Here is an 18844-nt window from a genome sequence, read left to right as displayed (position 1 = left end):
GGCAGTTCAATCTATAATTAGACACGGGTGCGTTATTCTGGAATATTATACGTCGTCGTCGTCATTATTATTATTATTATTAATTGGTTGATGTAAAATATCTATTAGAAAAAAGAGAGAGTTGCGTACTTTTTTTCTGTAAGTTATAGAAAAAAAAAAATGTATTTTGATTTTCTGTTTGAATGAAGACGTAGGCAGGCCAATGGCGTGATTGGGACTTCTACCAGCCCAGGAGAAAACGCAAAACAAAGAGGAAAAACCTTGGACTTCCCTGCAGATGCACTGCACTTCGTCTAAAACATTCAGAGTCAAAGCTGGACCTAATTTGTGGGCCAAGGCTCCAATATTCTGAGAGCTAAATACCCGAGAAATTACAGGAAATAAAGCATGTGGGTGTCTGTGACTCAATTTGAGTGAAAAAATCCAATGTCAATTCAATGCTTACTAACCTTTGTCCACCGTTTTCTACATGTCGGTCGAGGAGGGAAGACATGAGATGTGGAGGTGGCTCAGATGCTGAAGTATGTCCCAAAGCCATCCCATTAATCAGTGTCCAGTATTTCAATCATTCATGAAGGTTCTAACGTCTCAACTTCATCTAGAGTATTGTTAAATTGATTATATATATGTAAAAATAAAATATTTTTTAATTATTAAAGATGAAAAGAGACTTGCAATAGATTTGCTAAACTCAAATTATTTAGCTTTCAACTACAGTATTGGTGAATAGGAAAATTCTATATATTATACTACCATTTTACTTATATCCTACTAAGTAAGATTTGACATATTTACCACAATTAAATAATTATTTATTGTATATTTTTTTATTATTAAATGGTAATAAATACGTCACATTATATATAATGGGATAATGGTGTGGTGTATAGCATTACTCTGATAAATATAAAATCAAATTTGATTGTTACTGTTTAAGGAGCAAATGTTTATTTTATTACCCTAGTTACTCCTTGTTACTCATTTAATTAGAATATGATTACTAATTAATATATAATAGGTAGAATAGTAAAATATGATAAAATAAAATTAATTAATAATTAAAAAAATATTTATTAAATATTTTTTAATTATTAATTACTCATTATTATATAATGAATAAATGGATAATTCAATGTGGAGAACTGATGTGAATATTCAAAATCAAATTCATCTTATATTATTTTATTGTTATATAATAAAAATATAACTATTCCAATATAGAAATTTATATAAATAAAATAATTAAAAATTAAATTCATCTTACATTCATCAAAATTACCTTTACTTTAGAGAATCTATTGAAGATACTCTTAGAGCATGCTATATATTGTGAGCGGCAACCGAGGAACGGGAGAAGTAGAACCATTGTTATATGTACACCAAGTCGTCAAAGTCATCACCTTATACCCTAAATTACCATTTTGCAAAGAAAGGAAATTAGATTGCCCATCATAAAGTCATGAAGGAAATTTGGAAAAGTCATACCATCATAAGGCAAATGAATAGTACTTTATTGCACAAATTTTTAGAGGCCTCTTCTACTCATTACATTGATGGGGAAAAAAAGCTCAACAAAAAATAAGCTTACAACTTTACACTCTGTTCCTGTAACTCAGACAAAATTAAAATCCCCCATTAATTTATAAGGAGAAAGGGTTGGAGGGAGGGTGAACAATAGGGGTCTTTGACATCGTCATATTCCCCACAACCAGATTTGGTGCAATAATATCCTATACAAGAACAAGATTAACTTGTGTGATTCCCTCTGGTATAATCTTTTTATTGGGTGGTCTTGGGTCTCTCTCATTCTCAAAAACTAGCTCAAGAGATGAGACGTTTACTCACACTTAAAAACAGACCACTAGCCTTTTCCACAATTGATATAGGACAATCCCAATAAATCTTACCATCAAACTTTGTCAAAACCTCAAAATATATTATCACCATCTCTGGCTTCGTTCTCAACTTAGGAGAATCCACAAAATCAAACCCATCTCCTTCTTTCAACTTCTTCTCAACCCCAAAACCTATCTTCAGGAATGTTTGAGCTGACATGTCTACCTTCAACAGCCTAAAGGAACCTTTCTTGTTGGAGACCCCACACAGAAGTGAGCAGTGCCTCAAAACCAAGCCAGCTTGAGTTTAAGCCATTGATAGAAGCAAAAGGCCACATGGTGCTGAAATGACTTGGAGTGAGAAGGGTGGTAGCTTCTTCTTGAAGCTCAATAGTGGAAATGGCCTTTGATGGTGAGGATAACTCCACAAGCCCTGGAGCAAGGCACTTCAGCTTGAGCCTGTTAGTGGAAGAGCGTAAAGAGGAGGTGGGGCTTGTGAGTGAGGTAGGAACAGCAATACGAAGGGAAAGGAGAGGTGCAACTTGAGTGCGGCAAGTCTTGTAGAGTCATTCGGCCAAGGTTATAAGACCATAAGCAAATCCAATTTGGGTTCGGTTTAAACTTAAAGGGAGTGGGAGATCAAGTGGGTGATAGAGGCGTAATTGAACTAGCACCCTTTATTACCCTTGATGATAATATCATGGATTCCAAACCATCCTCACAGCAGATACACGATGCCTCATAGCACTAGATTTATTTGTTCTCCTTTCTAGAATGTACTGTAGGTACAATTAATAGTTATTGTCTGCTGTAGTTTGTTATTCTCTGTTATAAATCATTGGACACACATTTTCCATTCCTTGTAAAGGTCTATATATAGACTCTATAAATCTTCATTCAATACAATAAGGAAATATTATTCTCTCACACATTCTATTAAACATGGTATCCAGAGCCATTTGACAAACTGTCCACATTGATCCATGGCCTCGTCTTCTTCACCCAACCCTACATCCTCATTCTCTCATCTTATCTCTACCAAATTAACCACAGACAACTACCTTCAATGGAAAGTTCAAACCTCTGCCAACCTAAGGGTCCAAGACCTATATTCCTATGTCAACGGCACCTTTCCCTCACCCCTTAAGTTTCTCTTAAAACTGATTCTACATCTAAACCTAATCCTCCCTATCTCTCATGGCAACGCAAATACTAATTAGTTCTTAGCATTATTTTTTCTTCTCTATCTGAATCCATTCTCAATCATGTTCTTTCCTCCACTTTAGCATATGACCTCTAGAACAAGCTTGCCTCAATATTCTCCTCCCACTCTCAAGCTAAGGAGTTTCAGGTGCGTTTTCAACTCACCAACCTCTCACGCAGAGAGCAAACCATTTCTAAATACTTTGGCAAGGTACGTTTGCTTTCTGATTCCTTGGCTGCTACTAGAAGTTATGATCTGACAAAGATCTTGTTACCTACCTTTTGAATGGGTTAGGTCCTTCTTATGAAACCTTTGTCACTTTAATTACTACAAGAATCGATCCTCTTAATTCCCATGAGCTATATCAATTACTACTCATTCATGAGACCCGTATTTCTCACAATGCTAAAACTCCCTTTTCTTATAGAGAAATATATGCTAGTTTCAGCTCTGCTACACCATGTGACCAAAGGGGTCGTGGTTTTTCATGTGGTGGTTGTACTAGTCATGGTAGAGGACGTAATTACAACAATGGTCGTGGTCGTTCATCTTTCAACAACATTGCTCCTCAGCACAACTCACCACGCCCTACCTGCCAAGTATGCAACAGAGTAGGGCATGTTGCTCTGCAATGTCGAAATCGCTTCACCAATGCTTTCTAGTATGAGGCTCCTTCAAATTTCTCTACAAATTACATAGCTAACTACACTGCTCATAATGGTCCCCCTGACAACTCTTGGTATCCAAATTCGCCATCCACCCACCATGTCACCAATGATATGAGCAACTTGAATTTGTCCTCAAAACAGTACAATGGTGACGAAACCATTCATGTCGGTGACGGTAATGGTCTTCCTATTAGTGCTTACGGTGACTCTTCTTTGTCCACTTTGTCTTCTTCTTTCCTTCTGAAAAATTTATTACATGTCCCATTTCATTTCTAAGAATCTTGTCTCTATCCTTCAGTTCTGTGTGGATAATTGCTGTTTTTTTATTTTTTTAATTTCATTCCTTTCACTTCTCTGTGAATGGCTCTTGGAGTGGGAAAATCCTCCTCACAGGGCCAACTCGTAATGGGCTTTATATCTTTCCATCACTAGCGTCTGGTTCATCCAGCTACCCATCTCCCTCAGTTCATGTTGGTGAGCGTGCTTTTATTGCCCAATGGCATCAAAGGATGAGTCACCCCTCTTTAGATCAAGTCTCCAGAATCCTACGCACAAGGTGTTTGCTTGTTTCCCCATCGCTACTATTTTCCAGTGTCCTAAATGTCCTCTTGCAAAGGCCTGTCAACTTCCATTTAATTCCAGTCGAGCTTCCTCTAGTGGGCCTTTAGAATTAGTTTACTCAAATTTATGGGGCCCTGCCCCTTATGTTTCTCGTATGGGCTTTAAATATTATATATCCTTTGTTGATCATTTTACAAGATTTACATGGATTTTTCCTCTTAAACTCAAATATGATGCCATTAATATTTTCTCTACCTTTTTACCTTTTGTTGAATGCATGTTTAAAACCAAGTTAATAACATTGCAAACTGATGGAGGTGATGAATTCAAACCCATCACCTCCATATGTCAAAAACTTGGAATTAAGCACCATTTTTCTTGTGCACACACCCATCAACAAAATGGGCTTGTCGAAAGAAACTATCGCCACATAGTGGAAATCAGGCTTACTCTTTTGGCCCAAGCCTCTTTACCATTTACATTATGGGCCGAAGCCTTTGAAACAACTGTATATCTTATTAATCTTCTACCTTCTCCCACTTTTAATAATCAATCACCTTATTTCATGGTTCATAAAAAAGAACCCAACTATAATTTCTTGAAGGTATTTGGTTGTGAATGTTGGCCAAATCTACGCCCATACTTACCAAATAAACTAAATTCTCGTTCAACCTCCTGCTTATTCTTAGGCTATAACAATATTCATAAAGGCTACAAGTGCCTTGATCTCACATCTTTACATTTTGCGTGACATTCGCTTCCATGAGACATCCTTTCCTTACAAACATATCACACGGCCCACTTTAACTACAATGGTTTCTTCATCTCACATTCCCTTACCATTTTCTCACCATCTATTCTAGGCCCATTTCCTGGTTCCTTTTCTCTTGGTCAATCTACATTCGAACCTCCATCACCATCCTTACTAGGACCTGGCCCATCACAACCCAGCATCCCTTCTAACCTTCTTAGTTCGTTAATACCTTCTTCTTCAAGACATCCCTATTCCTCCCAACCCCGATTCCCCCACTGCATCTCAAGATCCAGTTTCGTCTTCCTCAATCCCTACCCCTCCACGCTCCCCTATCATCACTCGCTCTACCACCAACTCTCTCTGACCATGTATTGCCACTGATGGAACCATTCTGTACCATTCTCGACATTGTTTTATCATTGTTTCTACTGTGCTTGATGATCCTTCAAGCTACTCTACAACTTCTAAATTCTCAGAATGGCGTGATGCTATGGCTCAAGAGTACACTGCCCTCATGAAGACCCACATATGGAGTCTTGTACCCCATGTCAATATTTCTAATGTACTTGGTTGCAGGTGGGTTTACAGAACCAAAACAAATGCTGATGGCTTGTTTGAGAGGAGAAAGGCGCGGTTAGTTGCAAAAAGTTTCCATCAGCAAGTTGGAATCGACTACAACGAGACCTTTAGTCCCGTAGCTAAGCCAACCACCATACGTCTCATCTTGTCCCTTGTTGTTACCAGAATATGGCCACTGCAGCAATTGGACGTCCACAATGCCTTCCTGCACGACACACTCACTGATGAAGTCTACATGCAACAACCACAAGGCTTCGTTCATCCCAATTATGTATGCAAGCTCCATAAGGCTTTGTATGGCCTCAAATAGGCCCCAGGTTCTTGGTTTGCTGAACTCAATTCTTGACTTCTTAATTATGGCTTCATTGCATCTAAAGTTGACCCATCATTATTTATATTTCATCATGATCATACAACAATATTTTTGTTGGTCTACGTCGATGATATAGTCATCACGTCTTCTCATATGTCAGCTATAACTGCTCTCATTCATGCTCTCGGCAATGCCTTCCCTATAAAGAATGTTGGCAATTTTTTCTTCTTTCTGGGAATTGAGGTGGATTACACTAAGCAATGGTTGTTGTTGACACAATGCAAGTACATTAAAAGCCTTCTAACTCGAAGAAACATGCTTCATGCCAAATCAATGACGTCGCCCATGGCTGCTTCCCTAAAGTTATCAAAATTTGATGCCCTTGATTGTAAAGATACCACTTTATATAGAAGCTTGGTTGGTTGTTTACAGTATGTGTCATTAACCTGACCTGACATATCCTTCTCTCAACAAGGTATGTCAGTTTCTTCATGCCCCAAAAGCTACACATTGGATAGCTGTCAAGAAAATTTTTCGATACCTTAAAGCCACTATCAGTCATGGGCTACTCTTTCAACCTCAATCCACCTTCACCCTTTAAGCATACTTTGGCACTAATTGGGGTGGATATCCAAATGATCGTAGATCAACAGGAGGCTATTGCATATATCTTGGGAAGCATCTACTTTCATGGAGCTCAAAGAAGCAAAAGACTATGGCTAGATCCTCAACAAAGGCGGAATACAAAGTTGTTGCTGACTCAGCTGCTGAACATATCTGGATACAAACACTTATCAGTGAGCTTGGCATTTCTTTTCCTCAATCTCCAATTCTTTGGTGTGACAATCTTGAGGTAACTTACCTTTCAACTAACCCAGTTTATCATTCAAAGACCAAACTCATGGACATAGATTATCATTTTGTCCGAGATCGTGTTGTTGCCAAAATGCTTCATGTATCATTCATCAGTTCCAAGGATCAGATTGCAGATATCCTAACAAAGCCCTTGGTTCCTGAAAAATTTCTACACTTCAAGTCAACTTTCAATGTGGCTGATACCCTCTTGGATTCGAGGGAGCGTATGATCCTTGATGATAATATCATGGACTCCAGACCATCCTCACAGCAGATACACGATGCCTCATAGCACTAGATTTATTTGTTCTCCTTTATAGAATGTACTGCAGGTACAATTGATAGTTATTGTCTGTTGTAGTTTGTTATTCTTTGATGTAAATCATTGGACACACATTTTCCATTACTTGTAAAGGTCTATATATATAGACTCTGTAAATTTTCAGTCAATACAATGAGGAAATATTATTCTCTCACACATTCTGTTAAACACCCTTGACAGTAACAACTGCACCATCTACTAAGATCACTTTCTTTAAGTCATCCATATCCACGTCATGCTGCAGAATAAATCATCATTAAGATCAATGTATCATTTACAAAGATTAAGCCACAAGACTTCTTATCAGATCCTAAAATGGACTCACTGTTATTTTTCTACGAATACATAAGTAGGTTTTCCCTTTTAGGCTCTTTTTACCTGTCTCCTTATCTGAATAGATAGACATTTGCAGTTACCATATATTTGAAGATATTACATTCCCTAGAAAGTTACATGACTAAAGGCCATTCCCATAATTTTGAATAATATAACTATACAGTGCAGTTCAAACTTCAAAGCCCTCAACAAGATGATGACAATGTCAACCAAAAAGAATTTCATTATTTGATAGGCGAATGTGAAAGGCTATTCTTCTTTTACAAGTATAACAAAAATTTTTACTAGAAAATGCATAAAAAGTGAAAGGCCATTATAGAAGAGGAAATTTTAGAAAATGCAAAAGTGGATAAAATTTAAGAAATCCATTCAGACACTCAAAGTTAGATCCATATTTGATAGTTTTGTCAGGTAGGAATTTCTGAACGCCACATGACAACAGTCGTTTTAAACCTTCCACATCCAGTCGTAGAAATCAAAATATGCATTGAACAAAATTTCATCAACATCAAGTATTTGATTTACAATAGTCCCCTATTCACAACTCCTAAGACGTTCCTAACACCTCTTTCCATCCACATTATTTATCTCAATTCATCGGAATGCCTCAATGCCATATAGATATTGAAATATTCAAAGATCAACATTTCATAATTGAACTGAATTCCACAAATATCTCTTAACTTCACGCACCCAATACCAACCTATTGATGAGTTCCCTATATACATCCAAAAACAAATTGACAATATAAAGATCAATTAGAAAAACTAACAAACTGGCAGTGAGGGGCTCATATCTTTGGCATCCTGAAGCCAGAGCTCCATGGGTCCAGCCAACATAAACAGTGTGAGAACTGGCAACCCATGTTACGATTTCCGCCTTTCAATTAACCATTCCTCGTCACCACCGAGTCGGCCGGGCTTGTCCACCTTGAAGGTAGGCAAATCCACATACTCCCAGCTAGGGGTATCAAATTGTGTTAACGGGTCGTGTTCGTGTCGTGTCAAAATATGTATATTACACTATATAAATCAACCCTAACCCAACCCGTTAAGTTTATCGTGTCAAAATATCAAATCCTAACACGGCTCATTAACATAACGGGTTGTGTCGTATTAACCCGTTTTGACCTATTAGCAAATATTACGAAATAGGTTAACACGACACAATATGACATGTTTAAAATTATTTATGTAAATGATTTAAATAGGCCCAAATTTAGTAGAATTTTATATAAATATTAAGATCACAATATCTATAAAAATTATAAAACTAATTACAAGTCCAAAATTACAATCCAAATAACAAAAATATTGAAATTAGAATTCTAACAATTTCATTTTTCGGTATAAGGGCATAATTGTAACTTTAACTTTCTTAACGTGTCATAACGAGTTAACCTGTTATCAACTTGTTAAGCAATCGTGTTTTAACGGGTCAACCCGTTTTGACCCAAACCCGTTAAAACTAAACTCTAACCTGCTATTATCGTGTCGTGTTCGTATTGAATTAAGAGGTCGTGTAATTGTCACCCTCTACTCCCAGATGTTAACGTCCTCCAAAAGCTTGAAAGGGAGGGCCTTTTTGTCAACCTGAACGTCGATTTCGTATGCCAATAATGCCCCATCTGGGCATCCCTAAGAGCGAACCCGCAAACCTTGAAATCATCCGCTTGAAACCCGAGCCCCTTCACGATCGCTTCCTTCAAATCCTACAAACATTTTGAAAATTTAGATAAGTAAATAACTTCAAAAATAAAAAGAATAAAGATATTGCGTTTCATTTGGAAGTGTTTGCTATGCCTTACAGATATGGCTTTTGGGTAGGGAGAATTGAAGTCCGGCGAGGAAAGTAGAGCCTAAGAAGATGAAGCTTGTATGACGGGGAGGACTAAGACGAGGTATATGGAAGAAATCAACCCATCGGAGAGATTGATCGAGCGGACTGTATGTAAGCAAGAACGGTGGTTCTCCCATAACCCATTACATGTGATAAAATGTTTATTTCTCGTAATTTAATTTAAGAAATAAATTTTAAAATTTAAATTCTATCGTTTAAATTGTATGAACAGTTTGAAAATATAATAATTTTTTTAAATTGAATTCAATTGCATCTGAATTTTTTTGTTTTTGAAGTTATATTAATCACGATTACAAGTAGTCTCTTTCACATAAAAAAAAGGTTGCAGAGGAAGGGCATGTGGCTTAAACATAGGCAACTTATACCCTGTACGTCTCCTCCTGTTCTTTCTGAATGTCCACGCATGCGAGCTTGCTGGGAGGGAGAGGTGATTTTGAGGGGCTGCCAACAAGCATAGTCCATTAGCAAACCAGGTTTGGGATGCCAATAGTCCAACCATGTTAACCATTTTTCCAGTGGAAATACGGGATATGCCTAAAAGAATTGGAGCATTATTCATCGCACATATGAAGCTAAACTTTCCAGCTGCACCTTTTGTGTGTTCTAGCATTGACCTGTCACTACTTGGAGGGGCATTTTTATCAACTTTCCATTGAGTTGAAACGGAAAAGACGAATTATGAGAAGTATTTCCCAAGAAAAATGTAATCAGATAGAAGTGTTCAAATCCAGCTTGACAATGGACAACTTTTCATGTTTTCACACAAGCACTGATGGGATTATGGTCCACGAAACATAAAGTAATCCATAAAATATTTGCATATTTGTTTCTGTTATTCAAGCCGGCAGGGTCCGAATCTTAAGTTTGAGAACGTAAAAAGAACAACAAATGAATGATGCATCGTTCCTGCTCCATAATGGGAAAAATTGGCCTTGGCCCGAACATATCATATTGCTCGGGATTGCTTGCTGAAAGGAAAATCTCTGATGGGCACTGACAGTCCCGCCTGTAACACACTGCCTTGCAGTCTGCCAATGCATCTATGCAAGTGAAAGCTCTCCAGAAGGAATCGATCTCTTAACAAGTTTAGCCCACGATTCATTTGTCTCGGTGATGACTTTAAGAGCATAATCCTGCTCATAAGGCAGAAATTTAAATCAAAGAAAAGATAAAATACGAGAAGGGGAAAAAAACTAAATATAATGGGAGAACTCGATACACTCATATAATATAATGAAAAATAATAATGATGATGATGGTGATGATGGTTACAGTAGTAGCAACAGTGATTATAATTTTTTTTTTTCTACATGTAAAGATATTATGTATCAATACAGTAACCAAGTATACTGGATATATACAACAAAACACTGAATCAATACTAGAGAGCCCCTAATGATCCAAAAAGCATGTGAAAAACTATCCAAAATACACCAAACCTGAATTTGAATGGAACAACTGGTATTAGAGAGAGCCAACGATGAGAACCAAAGGCTAAAAAGACACCGCGCGCATGCACTCCTGTTCACTCACTGAAAGCACCCCCACTTGCTCTAGATGTAGAATAGAAGTGATATACATGCGCTCACGCGCCCCTACAGTTGCAAAACACGTGAGTTACATGCGCTCACGCACTTGGCACGTAAAAAGCGTGAAAACCCACGCGCCCTACTCGTTCTCCATGCGTTTTAGAAGAACATAGGCATGAGTTACACGCACACTAGCCTTTGAAAAACGTGTGAAATGCACGCTCTCATGCTCCACCACGCGCATTTTCAGTGCCTAGCGCATCAATGTACATGAGAGCCATGAGCCTTACGAAATGCTCAGGCGCTACATGGCAGAATGCACGTGTTGTGCATGCACCTAAATATTTTCACGCAACCCATACTTTACACTCGCTACAGAAATTTTTTTTGGGTTTTCTTGCTGTATCTTGTGCTATCTGAGGCCCATTTTGACGAAACAAGACTCGTTTCTTAACAAAATCAGGCTTCTGGACGCAACCGTGCTGTTCAATTTTCACAATTCCACCTCGAAGATTCTGTACTTGCATTTTGAACTTTGAATCAGTCTAAATCCATGGAGGATTCAGAATTAGGTACCATGATAAAGCTAACTTCCTCAAATTACAGTCTTTGGAGACCTCAGATGTAAGATCTCCTGAACTGTAAAGATTTGTCTAACCCCTTGGAAAATGAGAGGACGAAGCCATATAATGTTACAGATTAGGTGTGGAAAAAGATGCCCAAGAAGACTATCGGTCAGGTTAAACAATGGATCAACCATAGTGTTTCTTGATGAGATGGCTTGTTAACTTGAAGTTGAAGAGCGATACCTCTATTGCTGAGCACACTAGTGAGTTTCAAAACCTAGTTGATCAGCTCAAGTCTATCAAGCTGATTTTTTGCAATGAAGAACAAGCCCTACTACTTCTCAGCTCATTACCGGACAGCTGGGAGACGTTGGTGGTCTCCTTGAGTAACTCTACTCCAGATGGCAAATTTACCATTACGATTAGGGGTGTAAACCGGTTAGTTCGGTAATTTTTTGTCCAAATGGAACTTTAGACCAGTCGATCTCGGTTCAATAAATTGTGTATCGAGACCATTCGGTCCGGTCCTAGAGTCTATAAATTTTGAACCAGACCAAACCCAATGGACCAAACTCCTATATATTTTTTAAAAATATTTTTAATAATTTAATATATTCTTTTCATATAGTAATTATATAAATTAATGATGTAATTTTCATCTAATTTATTATCATTGACTATATAAAATATTTTTTTAATGAGTTGATTACATAATCTACTTTAATTATTCACTTAAGTTTAATTTAGTAATTTAAATAAATTTTTTTATTAATTTCTTTGAAAAAGATTAAAAAATAATAATTGGGCCGAACCGATAGCTACCAATCCGGTCTGGTCCCTATGAATGTTCGGTTCAGCCCGGTCTGATCTAGGAAAAATGATTGACCGAAAATATCACCCCTCAGACCGGATCGATTTACACCCTTAATGACAATGGTTAAGGATGCCCTATTTAATGAAGAGGCCAGACGGAAGGAAACGAGCATGATTTAGTCTCATGCCCTTGTCATTGAGAGTAGATATAGGCCTTAAAATAATGGTAGAGGCAGAAATTGAGGGAAGTCTCAAACACATTGAAGGTCTAGCGATAGCAAGAACCAGCAGAAGGGTAACTTAAAGAGTTACCATTGTGGTAGAGAAGGCCACACGAGGAAGAACTGCTGCAAATCTCAAAGAGAGCAAGATCAAAGTAGTCAGAAAGAACATGATGCAACTCTAGTACCCTTTCGGGATATGAAGCAGTACTCTCCATTAATGACGAGACGTGTCTGCATGTAGGGCTGCAAATAAACCGAATCAAGTCGAATTCGAACATCAGTACTTGAGCTCAATCAACATGTTTACTTGCTCTAACTCGAATAAAATTCGAATATCATTGCTCGAACTCAGTTAGTTAACCATTAATGTTGTTCGAATTCGACTCGAGCTCGACTAAAAATAAACAAATGACTCGAGCTCGAACTCAATTTTTTATTTTGAAATTTCTAATCTTATCTTTTGATTAATAAAAAAAATTTAAATTTTACAAAAAAAAAACTCAAACCATTTAACTATTCAACCAAATAATTTTGATTCAAACTTCTTATGGTAACTTTTTTTATTTATTTTTTATTTTTATAAAAATAACTTATAGTTATAAATTAAAAGAATAATACACAAGATAAATGTGATAAACTAAACTATTTAATACATATAGATAAGATAATAAATCAATAGTTGTAGTTGTATGATATATTATTCTACAAATGATCCTATACACATTTTGGGAACATATCTATATATATATTTTTTGATAAGTAGATATCTATATTAAATAAGGTAAACTATAAATAAATTAATAATAAATCATTAAGTATAGAAAATATAACTAACATATAATATATATATAACACATACATATATAAAACATATTACGAGTTTCAAAACGAGCTTAAACGAGTCAAACCAAGCTTGTACGAGTTTTGTTCACAAGTCTAAACTGAATTGAGCCTAGTTTATACGAGTTTTGCTCATTTAATATTTGAATCTATATTAGTGTTTACAAACATATCATTTTTTAAATGAAACAAGTATACACGAGCCGAACTTGAACTGTTCACGAACTACTCTATTCATTTGCAGCCCTATTTGCACGTTGCAAACCACGATGTTGAGTGAGTGGTTGACACATCAGCATCATACCACGCCACTTCCCATAGTGAGTTTTTCACAACGTACCAAGCTGGAGACTTTGTTACGGTAAAGATGGGGAACACCAGTGTCTCAAAGATCGTGGGAGTTGGCAATGTGCAAATCAAAACCAACATCGATTGCACCATGGTGTTGAAGGATGTTCGACACGTTCTTGACATGCGGTTCAATCCGATTTTCAGGACAGCCCTGGATCAAAAGGGCTATCATAGCTATTTCAGCAAAGGCACTTCGAAACTGTCACAAGGTGCCATGGTTGTTGCCCAAGGACACATTTGCGGTACGTTGTACAAAACTCATGTGAAGATCAGTTTTGATAGTCTCAAATGCAGTGGAAGCAAAGGCATCATCGAATCTATGGCATAAGAGACTCGGATACATGAGTGAGAAAGCCATCACATTAAGAGACTCCTATACTCCTTAATTTGAGTCGTACTCGAATGGGTAGCCAGCTTGGGAAATTTGTTATACTCCTTTACGTTGATGATATGTTAATCATTGGTGAGGATAGGCCCATGATTAACCAACTAAAGAGGAGGAGCTGTCTCTTGACAGTCCAAGTTGCAAAAAATGTGTTGCTTTATGTACAACAGAGGTAGATGTTGTGGATGAAGTGGTTTTTTCATGAACTAATATCCACTATCATTGGATATGCGAAGCGATGGAACAACAGCTGCTAAAGCTTGTGAAGATCCATACGAAAGAGAATTTAACGAACATGCTAGCGAAGGTGGTTACTATTGATAAGCTCGAGTTATGCAAAGACATAGCTAGGATAGTAGAGGAAATTAGCATTCTCCTCTGATGGGCATGGAGGGGAAGAATTGATGGGTCCACGCCCATCTAGAAGGTGGGGCTAGCTACTTCCTCTTAATGTCAAAAGAAACCGGTTGCCCCTCCTCTATGTCAAAGATTTCTGCTGCACCTCTCCTCTAATGTCAAGAATTGCCACACCCAACAAATGGGTGCTGCATTGCCTCAAGCCTCTCCTATAAATAGGAGAGGTTTGTTGAAGGAGAAAAACACACAAGAGAAGAGCTCTAGCGTGAAGAGTTGAGAAGAGAGAGTAAGAGCAAGGGTCAGCCCTAAGAGAAAAGAAGAGAGTTGAGTTGATAGGAGTGTGATCCTCCTCCATTGTAATATTTTCTGTGTTCCACTATTTAATAGTGAAGCTCTTTCTTTGTGGACGTAGGCAGTTGCCAAACCATGACGCTTGTTGTCATTGTGCATGTGTGCGTGTGTCTTGATTTCCCCAACAAGTGGTGATAATGCAATGACAGAATTAATCTCAATATTATTTCCTCTGTCATGGTCCTCTTCAAGTCCTCAAAAGCTTGCTGACACTTTCCTTATCCCCTTATCATTATAATGTCGAGCGGAGTGTATGATGCTGTGAAATGGAGTTTCCTGAAATGGTTTCATCTTGTGGCATTTTTTACTTTTTGTTTTTATTTTGATCAAAAAGATAAAGAAGAAAGAAAAGCTCAGACGAAAGATCAACCCAGACATATAAAGAGAAAACTAGAGGCTGGTTCAATGCACAGTTCCATTACGACACATTTAGCAACTGTTTTGGTATGGGCAGTGATGTACCATCATGTTCAGGATCCCTTTAGCATGGTTGAGCTGTTGATTACTTTGGAAATTTCCAACATGTTAAAGATGCAACAAGAAAAGAAAGATAACCATATGTAAAGCATGCATCGTGCAATAGCAACATCAATGATATATGACCAAACTTGATCCACATCATGCTATGGTGAGATACGGTGCTGAAGAAATATATCAAGAGCACAGCCATCACATTAAAGAAAACTTTCAAATAATAAATAATGAAAATGTCGGGAAAACCTTGATTGTAATAAGCTGCAAACTCAATTTGTATAGAAAATGACAGGCATGGAGAGCATTCTCAAGGAATCAAGCACAGAAAAGCAGACAACTTGAAAGAAACAATACCTTGTTTGCTGCATTGTTTCCAAGACCAAACTTGTTAGCAGGTTTCCCATCAGGAATCTTGTAGTCTCTGAACCAATCCCTAATTGCAGTGAGAGTTCCCTGAAATACCATCAGATTAGGCCCCATAAATTTTGCTTACTGTGACTGGAAAATTGTACATAAGAAACACTGCACTATTTTTTTCCCTTTTGGGTATACCATGACAACCAATGCCCAAAGCAGTTTCTTCTAGCATGTCAAACTTGATTACTGAAAATAATTAGCAATTTTTTTTTTAATTTTTTTTATTTATTTTAAATATAGATAGAGAAGTCCACAAAAGACATGCTGAATGAAAAAAATGGATTAATCAGTTGATAATATATTTACTATTATGCTTATGACACGTGCAAATAACGGATAAATTAGCTGAAATACTAAACACCACCAAGCCATATTTTGGTTCCACAAGGCTCACCACCAATTTCCTTTGCATCATGTAGTTATTACAAGACTTCGTAATTCAAAACAAAAAATGTTAAGCTTATTACAAGGTTTAAATAATGGTTCATTACTTAAGAGAGACCGGAAATTTACACCAGCCATAATCCTAACTCATTCTGCTCACATAGAGAATGTACAGTTAATCCCTATTTTGCACAGTAATCCCTCCAATTAAAACTGTATGTTGATTGTACTTTTAAGCCATGGCTTATTTTTAAACTTTACCATTGCTGTGTGTTAGAATATTCAAAATGCAAGAGAATTTCACCCCCACTTTCTTGCTGCACCTTCATTACATTCTAATTTATAGGAAAGGTGGTTACTCGATACAACTCATAGACAGTGGTTGGTCTGTTTCCACCCAAAAATAAAAAAAATTGGCATAATGACTTGGAGGATAACTGAAGATACTACAACATCAAGCACAGCAAGAGAGAGTAAAAGAGGGGGGTTATTTTAGGAATATGTATCAGCACTTAGAAAATGGGCATACTGGGAAATGCTTCTCGACATCATCAACGTCATTCACAAGAGACGCTCTTGGATCATCCAACGAAATTGCAACTATCTTCCAGTCAAGTTCCCCTTCATCAATCATGGCCAAAGCACCCAAGGGCTTGACTTTAAGAACTTGGCCAATCTTTCTTTGACTCTCACCAATCTCGACAACATCAACTACAGTTTAGATGAAAACATAAAGGGTATTATTCTCAATTTCTACTTGATCTAAAACATACAAGAATGGTCAGCCCTAAAATAATTGTGTGGTTATATACCTGGATCGTTATCCCCTAATGCCCCTTCAACTTCAGAGTTAGCTAACGATGGGTCTTCCCATGTCTGCGGAAGCAATCCATAATTCCAATTTATATTGTAGCTGACAATCATAAAACAAGATGATTCAGGATTCAGACATTTTAAGGAGGTAAAACTCAAAAGATTTTAGTGATATAGGATCCTCATAAAGCAGTAAAAACCTAAGAATAGGTGAAAATGGTTTATGGTCATAACTAGCTTATATATACAGATGGACATTGAGACCCCCCATCTTTCTGTATCCATAATGACCATGGGTGAACAATTTTCTTAATAAAAAAGATTTTCTTAACTAGTGCTTGCACACTCAACTAGTGAGCACCAGAGCTAGCCTGTTTTCCACATTCAAAATTAAGGCTTGCAAACTCAACCAACAGTTGAGCCTGGATATCTTTTAATGAAAATTCATACGACCAAAAAGACAAGCACATATTTAGGACAAACAATAGCATACACAAAGATAGAATATCAGATCTTACGGATAGTATCGAAGCTTTCCCTTTTTCGTATCCTGCTTAATGGGAGTATATGGCTCATCAGTGGCTACCTCCATCTTTGCACTTGATTCTTTGGGGATTTCAACAATATAGTTGAAAACACCATTACCCAAGCTCAGCGGAATATCATGCCAAGGGGAAATCTGTGACAGAAAACAATATCTTATTTCAATATTAGTTCACAAAGACGACAAAAAGGGGTTTCCATTTATCTTATAACAACTATCATTTCTATCCTCACACATCTTTGCCAAACAGTAAACAGGGGGCAATGGCAGAAAGCAAAATAGGGCAAAGGAAACCAGTATAATCTTGATGTCATGTTTTATGCTGTTCATCATATCTAAAACTAGATGACCGTTTCAACTAAGCCAAACAGTCTTTTATTAGTATCAACATCATACAGAATTCATCCTCGTTCCGAGCTGTATATAATCTGAAACCATTGATTTTGTTTTCATTTATTTTCCGAAACTTCTATGCAATAAAATGTCAGAGGATAAAAGCAAAAATTAGTAGTCTTTCGAACACAGACTGAGCAACGAAAAAAAGAAACCCTCTTTGACCAACCAAAATGAACGAAAGTACAAGATCAGGAGTCAATTTTCTTTTCATTTCCAACATTTTCAAGGTAACCAGAAGCGCTTACAAAGGATCCTGAAACTGGTAGTATATCAAACGCAGATCGAGCAATTAGAACCACAAAACCTCCCTCTAAACAACAAGCTATATAAAAGTCTTCCTAGAATTAACTTGCTTGCAAATCAACGAACTCGAAAACTCTAAAATCAAAAGCATAAATTCCTCCCTTTTCTATGTAAATTTTCATTGAAAAGCAAACGGACATTAGAACGGTAGAATTGAGTATGCAAAGGGCTATTTTGTTCAGAACTATAATTAATCATCCTTTTCCCACATTTCTCGTCAACCAAACAATGCGCCAAATGACAGTTCAATATACTCCTCCATTTTTCTGGGGAACCAAACAAGATTCGAGCCAAGTAAGAGAAAGCACCTTCCTGCCAGTATTATCGACGAAGAAGACCCTGTAGTCTAGCGTTTCAGGCTGACCCTCCTCCTTGATCTGAACCTCGGGATTGTAAATAGCTCTACAAGTAAACAACCTCTTTGCCGCGGACGATGCCCTCAGGTTCTTGAAACGAAGACTGGTGTTGTACGGCGTATGTTTCGATAGGAAGGGATTCTTGAAGAGCAGGCAGGAGGTGGTAGTGTTGCTCGCCACGGCTATGGCTCTGGTGACCGCCATGATTGGATTCTCTCAGGATTCGACTGTGAGAGTGAGAACCACAGAACAGAACTAGTGTTCGGCGACTGAGTACTCTTGAGTCCTGATAAAATCTCGTTTCAATAATGAGGTGGCAGTGTGTAATTGGCTTGGCCGCCGATGATACATTTATAGGCATGCGGTGTTCGAGGCGCGTGTTGAATACAGCCCTTCTCCTTTTTTTTTTTTTTTTTTTTTTTTTTTTTTTTTTCTGTATGGTTGCATTGGTTG

At 37.4% G+C, this 18844-nt stretch overlaps 1 protein-coding gene and 1 pseudogene across 1 annotated transcript; both read right to left on the bottom strand.

Annotated features, from left to right (window-relative positions):
- Positions 1-1640: 1640 nt before the first annotated feature.
- LOC122312822 lies at positions 1641-9750 on the bottom strand (annotated as a pseudogene).
- A 226-nt stretch (positions 9751-9976) lies between these two features.
- On the bottom strand, positions 9977-18717 carry LOC122314176 (soluble inorganic pyrophosphatase 6, chloroplastic-like). Its single transcript, XM_043129596.1, has 6 exons — positions 18344-18717; positions 17311-17471; positions 16792-16892; positions 16509-16690; positions 15533-15631; positions 9977-10421 (listed from the first exon to the last, which is right to left on the bottom strand). Exons 1-6 carry the CDS (start codon positions 18593-18595, stop codon positions 10329-10331), a joined length of 888 nt encoding a protein of 295 aa, XP_042985530.1. The 5' UTR covers positions 18596-18717; the 3' UTR covers positions 9977-10328.
- Between the last annotated feature and the right edge of the window lie 127 nt (positions 18718-18844).

Source organism: Carya illinoinensis, chromosome 6, assembly GCF_018687715.1.
Source record: "Carya illinoinensis cultivar Pawnee chromosome 6, C.illinoinensisPawnee_v1, whole genome shotgun sequence".
NCBI classification, from domain to species: domain Eukaryota; kingdom Viridiplantae; phylum Streptophyta; class Magnoliopsida; order Fagales; family Juglandaceae; genus Carya; species Carya illinoinensis.
This window is presented reverse-complemented; position numbering and strand designations above follow the sequence as displayed.